This window comes from Microtus oregoni, unplaced genomic scaffold (genome assembly GCF_018167655.1).
Source record: "Microtus oregoni isolate MIOR12 unplaced genomic scaffold, Mior012 000017F_ref0000208, whole genome shotgun sequence".
NCBI classification, from domain to species: Eukaryota; Metazoa; Chordata; class Mammalia; order Rodentia; family Cricetidae; genus Microtus; species Microtus oregoni.
The window spans coordinates 29108039-29124799 of NW_024543076.1; the positions used below are offsets into that span (position 1 = coordinate 29108039).

The window sequence follows — 16761 nt, forward strand, 5'->3', positions numbered from 1 at the left end:
TATAGTTCTTCTAGAATGTACAATGAGGCAAGGAGAAACTTCTCCCCAGTATGCATGTTTTTCATTAAAAAAAAAAGCTGGGGGTGCCTTGAGGCAAACATAGGCTATGGTGCAGGTGAGAAAGATTACTGTATCCTCTAGGGTGGGTAGAATAGACAAGCATGGTATATAGGTCAGGTGGAATAGGAAAACATGAGCTATGAGGGAGGTAAAATAACCAATAATGAGCTATAACTTAGGAATAGGTATACAAGGACTAAAAGGTAGGTGAGAAAGACAAGCATGATACCATACAGGAGAGGTGGGAATTGTAAACATCAGGTGAGTATAGTCAAGTAGAGTCCAATCCATTGTGAAAACTAATATCAGTGGTGTCACGAACAGCCAAGAATCAGAGATTCCCACAATTTAAAGTAACAATTAAATGTCTATTTCATGACAATTTATGAATCATACTTAGATGTTGGGCTGGGAAGTGAATGTTTGGAGGGTAATGATCTGAAATACTTTTTTAAAGTATTTTTATTTAATTTTGATATTATTTCTAAAGATGAAAGGTTTTATTTATTTGGGTTTTTATGAGCTATATGTATTTTCCCACTCCTCCTCCTTTTTCCCCGCTCCTCTTCCTCCCTCCCCCTTCACCCCATGCTAGCTATCAATTCTCTGGAGCTGTGGATTGTAGTCTGGTTATACTTTGCTTTGCTTTATAGCTATCTTCTTATCAGTGAGGACATGCCATGTTTGTCTTTCTGAGATTTTTTTCTAGTTCCTTCCATTTGTCTGTAAATTTCATGATGTCATTGATTTTTACAGCTGAGTAATACTCCATTGTGTAAATGTACCACACTTTCTTTTTCCATTCTTCAGGTGACAGGCATCTAGGTTGCTTCTAGGTTCTGGTTATTATGAATAATGCTGCTATGAATATTGTTGAGAAAGTGTCCTTTTGATATGATTGAGTATTCTTTGGATATATGCCCAAGAGTAGTATTCATGGCTCTTGAGGTAGATTTATTCCCAGTTTTCTGAGAAACTGCCATACTGATCTCCAGAATGGCTGTACAAGGTTGCATTCCCACCAGTAGCTGAGGAATGCTCCCCTGACTCCATATCCTCTCTGTCTTCAGTATTTTTGATCTTGCCATTCTGACAGGTGTAAGATGGTGTCTCAGAGTCATTTTGATTTGCATTTCCCTGATGATTAAGGTCTGAGCAATTCCTTAAATGTCTTTTCGCCATTTGGGTTTCTTCTGTTGAGAATTCTCTGTTTATCTCCCCACCCCATTTTTTAAATTGGATTATTTGGTATTTTGTTGTCTAGTTTCTTATATACTTTGGAGATCAGCCCTCTGACAGATGTGGAGTTGGTGAAGATCTTTTCCAATTCTGTAGGCTGCCATTTTGTCTTGTTGACCATGTGCTTTGCCTTACAGAAACTACTCAGTCTCAGGAGGTCCCACTATTGATTGTTGTTCTCGGTGTCTCTGCTACTAGGATTATATTTAGGAAATGGTCTCCTGTACCCATGTGTTTAAAGCTACTTCCCACTTTCTCTTCTAACAATTTTAATGTAACTGCATTTATGTTGAGGTCCTTAATCCACTTGGACTTGAATTTCATGTAAGGTGATAGATGTGGATCTATTTACAATCTTCTACATGTTGACATTTGGTTATGCCAGCACCATTTGTTGAAGATGCTTTCTTTTTCCGATTGTATAATTTTAGCTTCTTTGGCAAAAATCAGGTGTTCGTATGTGTGTAAATTAATGTTAGGGTCTTCAGTTCCATTGGTCCATGTGTCTGTTTTTATGACAATGCCAAGCTGTTTTATTTTACTATTGCTCTGTAGGAGAGCTTGATGTCAGGGATGGTGATGACTCCAGAAGTTCCTTTATTGTATAGGATTGTTTTTAGCTATTCTGGGTTTCTTTTTCCATGTGAATTTGAGTAATGTTCTTTCTAGGTTTGTGAAAATTTCTGTTGGGATTTTGATGGGAATTGCATTGACTCTGTGGATTACTTTTGGTAAAATTGCCATTTTTTATGTTGATCCTACCTATCCAAGAGCATAAAAGATCTTCCCATTTTCTCATGTCTTCTTCAATTTCTTTCTTTTGACATTTAAAGTTCTTGTCATACAAGTTGTTTCACTTGTTTGGTTAGAGTTGCCCCGAGATATTTTATATTTGTGGCTATTGTAAAGGGTGGTATTTCTCTGATTTCTTTCTTGGCCAGTTTATCATTTGTGTGTAGGAGGAATACAAAATTTAAAGATCTTAATTAAAAATAGAACATTGACGCATAAACACAGATCTAAAATGAATTAATTTGTTCATCAGATCTTAATACCAGTTTTGAGGGACAAAAAATAAAGTTCTACATACTGTATTCTATTAACATAAATTATATCAATATAATTATAAGCATTGAAAAAAGGATACCTGATTGATACTACCTCCAGTATTAATCCCTGAGGACAAACTTGCACAGTACTGAAAAGTGCTGTGCAGACTTCCAAGGGAGAGAAGCACCAGCAGTCCTACCCAGCTGTGACATTCTGCTCCACAACAAGAACTAGCAGGGTAAGAGATATCTAACAGTGCAATAGCGGCTCTTCTTCCTGCCTGTAACTAACAGTGGTTAATTTGCCTTCTGGCCCATTTGAGAAGAAGAAAATCATGCCAGGTACTGGAAACCTAGCCAAATGCCTCGACTGGTGCTCATGGTTATTAGAAGAGACCCCCAGGGCACTGCTTTACTAAAACCAGTGCACTTTCTAAGTGCATTCTAAATACTTCTTAAGTGCACAGATAAGTGGACCTCTCATTCCTCATCAAAGAAAGTTCTTGCAACAGAGGGAGACTATTACAGACTACCACAACCAACCAAATGCAGAGAACTACTCATCATAGGGTTTACAGCCCTGATGAGTACGTTTACAACACAACTCCTTCATCTAAGAATCAAGGAGTATGAGGAAGGGGAAGTAAAAAGATTGTAAGAGCCAGAATGCCAGAAAATGTGCTGTGACAGTAAGTTTCCTTTAAAGACAGGGATGCTTCGCTCAGGATACCTCAACAATACAGCTACCTACAAAAAGACCTGAACAAGTACAATACCATTAGACCTTCTAACACGGAAGGAGGAAATCCTAAGTGGCCTCAGCTCTAGACAAAGAACTCCAGGCAGCAAATGTCTGTTGAGACAGAAGGAGAAAGAATCTTCTCCAGAAAAATTAAGTCTTCCAATTGGTTATACAATACCAAGCAGTCAACCCTGAAATCATACACACACGTAACACTAAGTGGACTTTAACTAATAGCAATTAAGTAAATAGAGGCCATGAATTATGAATTTGAGAGGGAGCCAAGGAGAGAACATGGGAAGGGCAGGAGGGAGGAAAGAGAAAAAGAAAATAATATAATTATTATTATAGAAAGAGAACATTAATATCAAAATAAAATAAAGTCAATGGAAATATGTCATTCACAATATTGCAAATATGTATTAATAAAAGTATAGCAATTATAATAATATAATAAAATACAGTGTATATGTGTGTCACCTATAAAATGTTTATAAATTGCAGTAAACATTAAAATGTTGCATTCTTTTAAGGGGCACCACTAACATTAAATCAGGAAAGAAGAAGCTATTCTATGTATCTTGGCTATAACTGAGTAAGGAATAATGAACTTACATGATGAGAGATAAGACTCTGAGATCAGAGAAATGCTGTCACAGGTCAAGAGAGGCCACAAGCAGGATCAGGGTTATTGACCTGGAGATCTCTGGCTACAGCACAAGAAGCAGGTGCCTGTCTATTAACTGTGTGCTAGGACCTGCTGCAGCTCTCCGGTGTTTTTGCAGGTTCTCTATCCAAGCCTACAGTCGAGTTTTCCAGAATCTCTGGGAAGCTACTCTGACTCTCTCATGTGTCCTCATTTCTGTCTGCAATCAGTCCTAGAGAATAGCTTCTTCTGTTTCTCTCTACTCTGCAAGTCTACAAATTCTTCATTAGGAAAGCCTAGCTGAAATCAATGGAGGAGAGAGATCTGAGGAACGGATCCCACCCCAGCAGACTATACATAGCCTAAAGCACGTTGCAAATGCTTTCTGATCGTCTTCTTTTTCATCTCCATGACAACCCTATGATGTAGGCACTATTGTCATTCACATTTAGTTGATGGAGTGCTGCAATGCCAGATGATGAAGTTCCTTACCCAAATGTCTGCAGCCCGTATACAAGAATTCAGAAGAATGATTTCAGAGTCTCAGTGCTGAATTAGGATGCTTTCCATGCCATCTGTTGAATGCCGTTTGTATCAGCCAGTTATCATTATTAGTAATTGTGAATTAAATCAATTACGGACAAATTTGCTAGCTTGTGTTCTAGCCTGTGAATGCAAGCACGGTCTCAGGTAAATTAGTACCAGCATGCTGTCAATCCCCAGGTCCTTAGACAAAAATATCCACCGACAATTGTTTGGGGGACAGGATGCTGTCACTTACTCCATTTTGCTATTTATTTATAAACACGTACAACCAAAACCTCCCAGGAACTTTTGTACCTGGAATCTTACATTAATGATAAAGATTACACATCATTTCCTGAAGGTGTTCGGCCCTCGAGTTGAGGCTGGCTTAATGTTCTCAATACATTCCCCTTGTGCTGCAAGAACCTTGTGAACCATCCAGCAATCAGTTCCCACGTCTAATGTGGCATTCTACCCACACAGCACTGTTCTCATCTCCAAACCGATTAGCTCCTCAGTTACGTTTGTGTCTTACAACTTCACGGTTGAAAGAGGCTGGTGTTCTATTGTCAGCAACTCCTTTGAAAATCTTAAATGTTCCTGTCTAGAAAAGAAATTTCTGCAAGTTCCAGTTCTCAAGATCATTCTAGTGCAGAAGGTCTGGATGCATATACTAACGGATACATATGCTGAGAGGCGAGACAACATGTCCTGTGTTCGGAATCATCTGAGACTAGACTTTTGACCCAGCAAACATTCTGTACTGAAAACTGTAGTTGGCATTTTCTTCGAGCCATCAAGTAGTTCCCAAATAAGGACACAGAGACTCATTATTAGCTATGAATAGCTTAGGTTAGACTTGTTCCATTAACTCTTTTAATTCAATTTAACTTGTTTTTATTCATCTCCCCTTTGTCTTGCATCTTTTTTTTACCATTCTTTCATTCTGTATGTCCTCTGTCTCTGTCTCTCTAGCCCCTAGCATCACCTTTTCTTTCTTCTCCAAGCCTGAATTCTCCCTCCTCCTTATTCTCCATGCTCAGAAGTTTCGCTTATGCATCCTTCCTTGCTAGTGCCATTCAGATTTTTATTAGACAAATCAGATGACTTAGGCAGACAAGATAAAACAGCAACACTCCTTTACATAATTAACCAAATACAACACAACTTTGCATAGTTAAGTATTCCTCAGCAGACAGCATTAACTATTTTATCTGCTTATGACTAAAATTATTTTGTGCCTTTAGCCTTATATACTTACTGGTGGATTAAAAATGTATTCCTGAAATTACTAGATTCATAATATTTTTAAAATAGAGGTGGTCTGACTTAATCTGCAAAATCCATCTTCTATAGTAAATAAGAAACACTTTAGTTTCTTTTCAAAGACAAAAATATAGAAATTTTTCCATGTGATTTGAAAGATAAGATTTTAGAAACAAAACTCATCTGATAGCTCTCAGGGTCACAACAGAAGGTTACTGTGACCTGGGCCATTTTATATGACCTAATTTTTCTTTATCTCAGTACCCAGGACATTTGTGACCTTGTTGGTCCTTTCATCCCCATTTCTCTCTATTGTCTAGCTATCTTTGTAATGAATGATGAGTTCTAATAGAATAGTGCAATCTCTTGTCTAGATACAAAATTTGAAATGCTTTGAATTGTGTTATATTGCATTGATGTGTAACTGATCACTGTACTGCTTTGTGAATGTTAGTGAAGAGATGGCCTCTCTTCAGCTATACTGCTGATAAAGCCTCTTCAGTGATAGTAGTGCCACTCTGTTTCCCTCCCTTTCTGCACACAGAAAGTACTGTATATATAAAGTATTTCCTTGACAAATACTTTGCACCACAGTGTACTCATGAAACAAGCTGTCTAGATCTTTTCTTCTCTGGCTTTAATTTCCAGATGCTCTGAATTTATCTGAATTGTGCCTCTAGCAGCAACATGGGATCTTTCATCTCCAAAACCTGTATTGTCTTTGCTAAGATATTACATACACTTCTTGTCCCATCCCAATTCTTTCTCTTTGTAGCCTCAAAACTTGGCTCAGTAGCCCCAAATATGGGATGAAATTCTTAGTCTCTGTCTTCCCAAAGTGACTTTGGTTAAAATTCTTTCCTTCATTTCACCATGACTTTTGTCTGCCTTGCGTGGGGGGTTCTGACAGGACTCTGAATAAAAAAAATAATTAGACTAAGATTACTTAGGGTAAGCCTCTCAAACTACATCACTGGGGACAGACTGATGGCAAGTAAGCCTGCTCAACATCTCAGGAAGAGCATTGGAGTAGAAGAAATAGGCCAGCATTCTCAGTCACAAAAAAAACAAGCAAGCAAGCAACAAACAAATGAAAACAAGAAAGCAAACCAAAACTGGAATGGGAAGTTGCTGCTAACTTTTTTCCTAAGTAATCCTAATATCTAACTTTCCAGCCTACTCAGTAGAACAATTGCCACTTACAGAATAGAATTTTACAGAATAAAATAAAGCAGGCAAGATGAGATGTGACTGGCAGGAATCTAGGGGGGCAAACCAGTTAACAAATTCACTTATAGGGCACAAAACACTATTCTCGTCCTTGTGGTTGGAGATTGTATTTTGTTCTTCCTGACTGAATGACTAAAACACATAGACATGATCCCTGGGCGTATGTTGCCCAATTTAAAGTTAGAGCATTAAAGCAGCTAAAAATTAAAGAGTCTATTCTGTGAATAGAGATATAGTCATTGGGGGAGAAGGGAAGGAGAAAGGGAGAGTGTGAGAGAATTTTTGTAAAAATAAGTTATATATTGTTTGGTGATTATGTAAGGTCTATGTGACTTGTGCCTGCTTAAATATTTTTTAATTCTCCATGTTCTTTGGGAATTTCAAAGGGATATAATATTAACACATAGAAAAGATATATTGTCTGTTTTAGCTAGAGCTTAGTTCTTAATGGGATGCCTTGAAGGAGTAATCCCAGATTTAAAATTTAGAAACCATACTTTAATAAAAATAACTTAGATAAAATTTCTAGTATGATTTAGGCTACGTTTTGCTGTGTTTTGGTTATGGAACACAGTTAGCTTGCTTCTCTGTACTTCATTGTGCTTAGAGAGAGGACAGTTACCACCTTGTACATGCCTAGAAGAATTATGAGAAGGTTTTAATTAGTTTCTATGTGTGAACAGTTGGTATACTGTCGAACAATGATAAATGCTCAAGTAGTGTGTCTTCTTATTAGACGTAAATGTGTGTCTTGTTCTGTCTTTAGGAATTAATGACCAAGCTAATAACTGAGACACCAGACCAGCCAATCCCATTTCTCATTGACCATCTTCAGTCCAAGCAAGGAAACCGAGGACAGCTGCAAAGAACTTTGTCTGGGTCAGCAGCCCTCTGGGCAGAAAGTGAACCATCAGGTAATTGAGGGAAAAGAAGGAACTATGAACATGTATGATAATTTGAGGTATATCAGATACAGTGTTTCTCAACCTCTGCATCGTGACTCTTTTAGGGACTCAATGACCCTTTCATAGGGGTTTCCTAAGACCATCAGAAAACACAGATAATTACATTACACTTCATAATAGTAGCAAAATTAGAGTCATGAAGCAGCAATAAAAATGATTTTATGGTTGGGAGTCACCACATTATGAGGAACTGTATTAAAGTGTTGCAGCATTAGGAAAGTAGAGAACCACTGTTGGAATAGAAAATTTCCCTACTATTTTTAATTATAATATGATAAACCTAAAATTTTCAGGTATTCTGTTATTAAAGTTTCATACTAACTTTTCATGCAAAATATTTTTGAATTTGAATACATTATAATGTACTTTGCTTCAATAAATGAAAATGTGAGTATTTCTTTTTCTTTTCTTTTTTTTTTGTAAGGTGTGCACTTTTATTAAACCGGTCTCAAGTCAGTGTACAGGAAAGCCCTGGCTGCCTCAACACCTCAACCCACTCTCAGGGAGACCAAAGCCTTCATACATCAAGTTGGGGGGACAAAATAAAAGGAGGGCCACATTGATTTGCATGAAGTATTTATTTCTGTGTGGATCCAAAGTAATTATTCTAAACTTGTGTTTCATTTTATAAACAACTTGATTGAAGGAATACAGCTAATCTGCTCAGGAAGATAATGAGGCAGTGTCTACAACGTTGCTGTTGCTTATTCCTGTGACTAGTATTATCCTGAGTAGTAAATTTAACTTTAGAAATAGTTGAGTCCCGAGAAACTGAACGTTGGGGAACCAGACTTCCAAGTTTCCTGTCGCTTCCTTTCTCCACTAAATGGGGGGAAACAACAGGACAGATGTGACTTCTATCTTCCTGAACATTGTTCTTCGGGTTTGCAGTTCACTTTCAAATCCCACTCTCTCCAGGCCTTGAGCCAGTCTGTTTATGTCAACTTGACACAACATACATACAAGCATTTTAGAGAAAGGAACCTCAGTAGAGAAAATGCCCCCGTTCTATTTTGCTGTGGGCAATTCTGTGGTGCATTTTCTTGATTGGCTGGTCCAGTTCACTGTGTACAGTGCTACCTACCCCAGTGCTGATGCTTTGGGGGTTCTATCAGAAAACAAGCTGAGCAGCATTAAGATCAAGCCAATAAGCTTCATTCCTCCATGGTTTCTGCTGTAGATCCTATTTCAAGGCTCTTGCCTTTAACTCCAGCCCTCAGTAACCGAGTGCTACTCGGAGTGTAAGATGAGATGGAGTCTTTGCTTCCCAATTTCCTGCTGGTCATGCTGTTTAAGTGTTACAATAAAACCCAAACTAAGCATGTCTGTTGTGTGAGTCACCAACTCTTTGCCCGATTCCCATGGGGATTGGACTGTCTCTAGATGGTTTCTGGGATGGTACTATGTTGCCTTCTCTTCTCTGCATACTCTGTGGAACCTCAGGGAAAGATTTTGGTCTTCTTTCCTGTGTTGTCATATCAATACCGTCTTGATGTTCTCACAAGTCTACATTAAAGAGGGCAGAGAGTGAATACCCTCTGAAGAAGGTGGACATTGTTGGTGATGATATCTTCATAAAAGCTATCTTCATTAGACAGAAAACTAGAACATGAATCTTGCCATACAAAACAGAATTCTTATATTTTCCCTATTTATTTGTTTGTTTGTTTGTTTGTTTTTGGGCTCATTTCCTTGAGTTCATAAGTCAGGTGGGTTAATTAGCAAAGGTTTTGGTTCCCAGGTACTAAGATGGTACCCACCTTGTGACTAAAAGATCATACAGGTATCTGTGAACATTTAGCATTTGATATTCATGTCCAGAAGCCTGCATTTGGCTTAGTCAGCTCTGTGCAGATTCACAAGATGAGTCAAACTGCTGGCTGGGTTGCATCCTCATCTGGACACTGAGCTAGAGAAGAGCATGTTTCCAAGCCCATTTGGCTTGTTGGAAAATAACCTCTCCACAGCATATGACTGTGCTCTTGATTTCCTTTCTGGATTTAGCCCAGGTTTAGTCTTAGTTGCTAGATACAAGTAGCGTTCACTACCACAGGACAATAACCTTACGACAGGTTATTTTCTCCAATTCAAGAAGTGTTCTCAAATGGGGTTTCTATGATGTAATGATTACATTGCAATTGTGATATTTTCATCTCAACACTTTTGCTATATTGCATTAGACAGAAGCAAATTAATGGTCTCATCTTCATTCAAGAATTGGCAATATTATAGGTCATGATTAATCATTACTATGCAATCATCCCAGATTTCTTAGAATTCTCCTTGACAGAAGGATTTGCTGACTTTTCTCAGAGAGGGTGGAAGAAAGGAGTAGATTTTTATAGCTACTAGCTTACTAGCTTATGTAATGGTATAAATACTCACTTAATAGGTCAAGATGAAACATGAAACTGAATTTCCAATGAGAAGTAGAGGCTGAATTCCTATTGGTGAATTTGAGTTTTGTGAAGCATCTCAGTAAGCAATACTAGCAGGCATTTGAATGTGATTCTGAATCTCTGGACTGAGTCAAGGCAGGAAACCCCAAAATAGGAGTTACCTAGTATTAGAGGAAAAATTATACAATCTACAGGAATTCTTACAGGAATGAAAGAATGGAGGAAAATGTGCTAAATTATTTGTTAAGTAAGGGATTTTTCTGGAAGACGATTAGTGTGGGATTATTCTGTGTGCTTTACGTTGTGCTATTTATTGAGAGGTAAAATTGCTTGTTGAAGAAGTTGGAGATTAAATAGGAGAAGTAAGTGCCCGTCATCCTGATACGCTACCAGAAGAGAAGAGAGACAAGTTATGAAAGGAAAAATTAAAGTTTGTTTATACAACTCTGGGGCAAAACTGAGTTGAAGACACTAATTAGTCATTATTAAAACCTGCAAGATATTCTCAAGCAGGACCCCAAATCTGAAGGACTCATTGGAAAGGGTGGTTATGCTACTATAGCCAGAATAGAAGATGGGACACAAATTATGCAAGAGTTTGGGATATTGGAGAGCAAATTGTACAGGTGACTAAGCACAAAGCCTGGTATAAAAGTTTTATTGAGTTTGGAAAAAAGACTTGTTCAGAGAACCACAATCAGAGATCACAAAACATGTAAGAGATAGACATAGTAAAAAGAAGAGACACAGGATTTTTGCTGTGTTGAGAGACAGCGAAGTTTGATGCCAAGCCATCTAAGGTGGAGTTGCTCTAGAGAATAAGTATACCCAGTGCAGAGCCCTAGTTTGGAGTGTCTACGCATTAGAGAATTGAAGCTTTGAGGAACTGAAGCAAGAAAGTCTGAAGCTTGTGGCTTGCCTAAGTTTAAGAGGTCACCAGTGTTTCACCCATGTTGTCAGAGCACAGAACAGGCTGTAGCCATGTCTGGAACACAGCCATGGGCGAAGTAGAGGCTAATAATAGGGCATGGTAAACAAGATGATGAGGGGCTTCCACAAAGGAGAAGGATGCTTCGCCTCCTCTGTGGTCTCCCATTGCAAAAGCATCTGGAAACTAGGCATCTCAAGCCTTCACAGCCCCTGTGTTGTAGTGAAGGGGGTGAAACCCTCTGTTCCAGGTAGTTACAAAGAAGCAGTTTTATGTGAAAATGGTATATACATTAAGATATGAAGTGGGGATTTGAAAATGGAGCAGAGATAGTTTATGTGAAACGTAAGGGCCACAGAAGAAGTGAAATATTTCAGAGGGAGGATTAGGAAGGAGAAGAAAAGCAAGGAGTTCTTGGATGATTATTTGGTTGGTGGGCTGTGATTCCCTCTTGAACCATGACTGTGATTTTGTGCTAATTTGCTGCATCTTCTAGTCAGTTACAGACCGTCTTTAAAGCTCAAGGGCAGAGACAAAATACTTTCGCATAACATCTGACGTCGCCCCATTGTTCCATTTCAATAAATCTAGGAACTCAGGACACGGAATATTCTCACTTGTTTGTCGCTTAATGGTGTAGAGGAGAAACCTTATTTTAGTTTCTTTTTTTCCAGTGAAAATCATTCCCTTTTGTACAATAATCTCATGAACACACACACTTTTGATATTCAAAACTGTAGCGAAGATATTTTAGGTGATTCTTCAGAGAAGTCATTTTGTGCAAACTGAGTCTGCACTAAGGGACACCCATCCTTCCCTTCTCATTTTGTGGCCTCTCTGCTCTGGATCGTTATTGTGTGAAGTGTGTTCTTTATGTCCCTGATTCCATTTTCAACACCATCAGCGTTCTTTTGCCATTACCGAATACAAATTTAATGCAGTATTGCATTTTAGTTTTCTGTCAGTACAGAAAACACAACACAACACAAAACAACCTTTAAATAAAATTCTAGGTGCAATAGTGTTTTAATCATAACTTGCTCAGCAACTCTTCCATATGATTTTGTTTTGTTTCATAGAGTTATTTTACTTATATTGGGAAGTCAAAAAAGTCAGATTTTGACATTTAATAGCTGTAAGATTATAATTTTCCTTGGTTTCTTAAATATTCTGTTCTTTCATTTAATTTATTTCATTCATTCTTTCTGGAATGATAGTTTTCTCGCGATTCAGACTTGTATGTGGAGTGTTTTATCTCATTTCAGGTGTGAGAGCAGATAGTGTAGGCAGAGTTTTCCATGCTCTTTTGCCATGTATCTTGAAGCTCTGGAATTCTTAAAAGAAAAAAAAATTCAAATGACAAACCATGACTAGTGCTGAAATTTCTAGTGTCAATTAAATCCTGTGTCTGCAATGCTATTGAATAAATTTCTGCCCCTCATATTTACTCAATCAAATAGATAAGAAATAAATTATGACTAAGTTATTTCACTAGTATTCTGTCTAGACAGTTGTATAAAATAAGCCATAAAATCCAATTTTTTACTGAACTTAGCTCCTCTCATGACCAGGCGTTTTTCATCCTTATTATTATAATTTGTTTATATTTTGTTTTAACAGAACCCAAAGGAACAAGAAGGGACTTTAGAAGCTATGATAAACCTTGGCAGTTGAATGCAAAGAAGCCTAAAAAATCAAAAAGTGACCTTGCCGTGTCTAATATTTCTCCTCCATCACCAGACTCCAAATCATGTAAGTTTGTTACTTAGATGCTCCTAAATTTCCAAGTCTTCGTAGTTTGAGAAGTAAAGAAAAATTATCAACGGAATTCAAAGTTTTCACCTGTTTTCGGCTCTTTGTTAATCCCAATGAATCCATGTTCATTCCAGCATCTACACGGAATTCATGCGCTCAGATCTGCTGACATGTACACCCTCTCACGTGTGTAACTGCCTGAGGTCTTCTCTGATATTCTGTTATTAGAAGACCGGGAACTGCATGGAACAGATCTCTTACCTCTTCTGGCCTTTTGCAACAATAAACCTCCCTTGAAGCTGCTCAAACCTTTAAAAAAATAAAGAAGAAGCAAGTAAAATCTTTAGAGCAGGAGGGAAAAGGATTTGCATTCCTGAATAGTGAACCCAAATTAAAAACAACTGTCCAGCCTGGCGGTGGTGGCGCAATCCTTTAATCCCAGCACTCGGGAGGCAGAGGTAGGCAGATCTCTCTCTGTCAGTTCGAGGCCATCCTGGTCTAGAAGAGCTAGTTCTAGGACAGGAACCAAAAGCTATGGAGAAACCCTGTCTCGAAAATCCAAAAAAAAAAAAAAAAAACAAAAACAAAAAACAAAAAAAACCTGTCCATCTGACTTCCCTTAGGTCTTCCTCTTTGCTACCCATGATCACTTTCCATGGTCCTTCTTTGACCTACCATTTCAGACATGCCTCAGTACCTACTGCCTTGGTCACCACTGGATTATCCCAATGCTCTCTCCTGACAACATGCATTGGAGCATGCTAAGCACCTCAGGCTTGTATCAAACCCCAGTTGACCTTGGAAGACAAGTGAGCTTTTACATACTAGTTTGTTGTACTCACCAAGGTGTGAGTGCTTGGTTTTAATTACAAGAGAAAGGAATAAGTTAAAAAAATTTTAGATAAATGATTAGAAAATCACCATGTGCTTTCTGGAAATTGAATGTGAGTAATTTGTAAAGGAGACTGAAATGAACTCTGTATTTCCCCTATACAAGACTACTCCTGAAAGCCTGAACAGAGCTGTAGCAAAGAATGCATGCAATACTAACTTTCAATGTCCAGAAGATTGTAATTTTAATGAAAGTGTCCACCTTTAATAGTTTTATATATAACTTAAATCACAACCATTCTTAATGTACACACTTAATATTTGCATGGCTTAACTATATGGCCAATAACACTGAGACAGTCACTTAACCAGTCATGAAGTACAAAGCAGAAAAACGCGATAAAAAAAAAAAAACCAAAAACTTGAGACCTGAAATGAATTGTGTCAGGCTTCCCTCTCCATTATGAATGAGCTCTGTTTCCTTATATTTTATGTAAAGTTAGGACTATAGACTTGAGGCTCACTCATCTCTGACGGGACAATGCCTGAAGCCATACGCCAGCAGGCTCTGTGCTCTCAGCGAGACACTGTCTAGCGACAGCCTAGCTGGTGGCATGAATGCTGAGCTTCTCATTCAGTACTTACAATGTCTAGTCATAGCAGAACATTAGCAAGAAGCTTTAACGACAATGGAGTAACAAGCCATCTCCCCTGAATTATGTCGAGATACTGCGTGTGACAACAAAATCATAATGAATTTAAGTTCTATGTGGAAACACATTGCCAAAATGACTACATTTTTGAAGCAGTTGTTGAAGATGTGTATTTTGGTCTCTGAAAAATAGTACAAAGTAGATAAATAAATTAGCAAATTAGTAAATTTATCTGAATCAGGAATAAAATTATTTATCTTCCAAAAAGTACTATCAACTTTATTATTTAAAAGATAATATCAACAAATAAAGGTAAATAATAAGGGACCATGAAGTGAATAAGTAGCTAAGAGTACTTGCCATCAGTGTCCAATAACCTGGGTTTGAACCCCAGAGCCTGCATATTACAAAAGGAGAGCCAATTCTTGCAAGGTGTCCTCCGTTCTCCACACTTATGCTATGACATGAATGTGCACCCTTATACAATAAATAGATTAATATAAAATCTATTTCTATTATATACATATACTATAAATACAACAAAGGATAGATTATAGAAAGAGAAAGCAAAATATCAAGATGGGGCTCCAGTCCAAATGCCAAAAATTACACTAAATAAGTGAACTTAGCATTCCAAGTAAAAAGCAATATTATCAGGCTAGATAAAAGGGGTAGAGATTAAAAGCAAACAAACCAAAAGAAGCATGCAGACAAAAGTTTTAAATAGAAAAACATAAAGAAACTCCATGACTAAAGTCATAAAAGACAAATTATAACTTGAGATTAAGATCAGTACCAAAATAAGACATTATCCCATAATAATATCTCATATCAAAATGTTACTGAACCAAGACAACACAATTCACTGGTGGAAATATAACTCATTAATAGAGTTTCTTGCTTGGCTTGCACACAAGACCCTGGGTTTAATCCACAGTACCAGAAAAAGGGAGGGAGGGAGGGAGGGAGGGAGGGAGGGAGGGAGAGAAGAGAATAAAGAGAGAGAGGGAAAGAGGGAGAGAAGGAGAATGAGAGAGAGAGAGAGAGACAGAGAGAGAGAGAGAGAGAGAGAGAGAGAGAGAGAGAGAGAGAGAATTACAATATATATCCTGAAACTAGTACATATAGCCAGGGCACTGTTCTCAGGCATAAATATACATACTGTTTATAGAAACAATTATGAGACATTTTTGACAGAAAAAGTAAATCCATTGGGTAAATATTCCCTATCAATGATATATATGGGGAAAATATTAATATGTTAATTTGTACTAGAATTTAAACATAATTTCTATCTAAATCTCCAATAATCACCACTCTTGAAGTTGAGATAATTATTTTAAAACATTGAAATGATCAAGATAGTTTGATGCTGGTGAAAGGGTGCATGAACAGAACAATACAACACAACAAAGAGTGCCAGAATGAGCTTCTACATGGTTACAGAATAAATTAGAAGTTTCTTCAGCATTAAACATCACCCCGGAAAACCAAATGAAGCATGGCTGATCCTTACCTGGGTTATCTTCAAGGAGAAAAAAATTCTTTCCAGAAGTTCAGGTTTCTATGACTATTCCTACCACATGACTATAAGTAACTACTACTAGGGTGTGAAATTTTAATGAAAGGGTTATGATTTTTTTTTTGAACACACAACTCAACAGCATTTTAGTACAATCACAGTGGGTATGCTGAATCATCTCTTTAACTAAAGTATTCTCAGCACTCCCAAAGTTAACACCATACCCGCTAACTGGCCATCACACATTCCAGGCTCCCACAGTTCTGGCTACCTGCTGTCTGTCTCTGAATTTATCTGTTGGATTCAAATGAGTGGAATCCTACAAGTGTGACCTTTTGTGAGAGTTTATTTCACTCAGCAAGCTCTTATTCTCATCCACATTTCAGAATGTGCATTTTTTTTTTTCTGATAGTATTCCCTTCTGCAGGTATAGTACACTCGCCTACCTATTCCTCCCCTCATGAGGATTCTGCCTGTTTCTACCTTTGACTGTTGTGGGTTGTGTTGCTGTGATCATTCACACACACATTCTACTGAAATAGCATTCCCTGATATCTTGGTAAATACATTGTTATGGAATTGTAAGACAATATGCCATAGTTCTGTGTACAGTCTTCTGAGGAATACCTACAATTTCTATGGAAATTATTCCATTTACGTTACTATCAATGATGTGTAAGCATTGTAATTCTCCCATATTCATTGGTGCTTGTAGTTTTTATTAAAAAATGCAGCCACTCAATGGATGTGAAATGCTACTTCATTTTTGTCATTTGCATTTCTCTGAAAGCCAGTGACGTTGCGCATCTTCTCAGTGACTTCTCAACCTTTTGGGTGTCTTCCTAGAAATGATTGTTGAGATCTTTTTGCCAAGTTTTAGGTGTTTCATTACTTCTTTTATGCTTGAGTTGCAAGAGTTCTTTTATAATCTAGACACAAGTCTTATCAAAT

The 16761-nt window shown here is 37.6% G+C and overlaps 1 protein-coding gene across 8 annotated transcripts in view; it reads left to right on the forward strand.

Annotated features, from left to right (window-relative positions):
* CUNH8orf34 (chromosome unknown C8orf34 homolog) overlaps positions 1-16761 on the forward strand; it is a 381887-nt gene that overhangs the window by 90648 nt on the left and 274478 nt on the right. For 7 of the 8 annotated variants that reach the window (XM_041667625.1, XM_041667630.1, XM_041667628.1 and 4 more), the window contains 2 exons: positions 7524-7671; positions 12670-12801. In XM_041667625.1, coding sequence (XP_041523559.1) covers positions 7524-7671; positions 12670-12801 — 280 coding nt within the window. The remainder of the gene's footprint in view (positions 1-7523; positions 7672-12669; positions 12802-16761) is intronic. The other variant, XM_041667629.1, reaches the window with a different exon arrangement.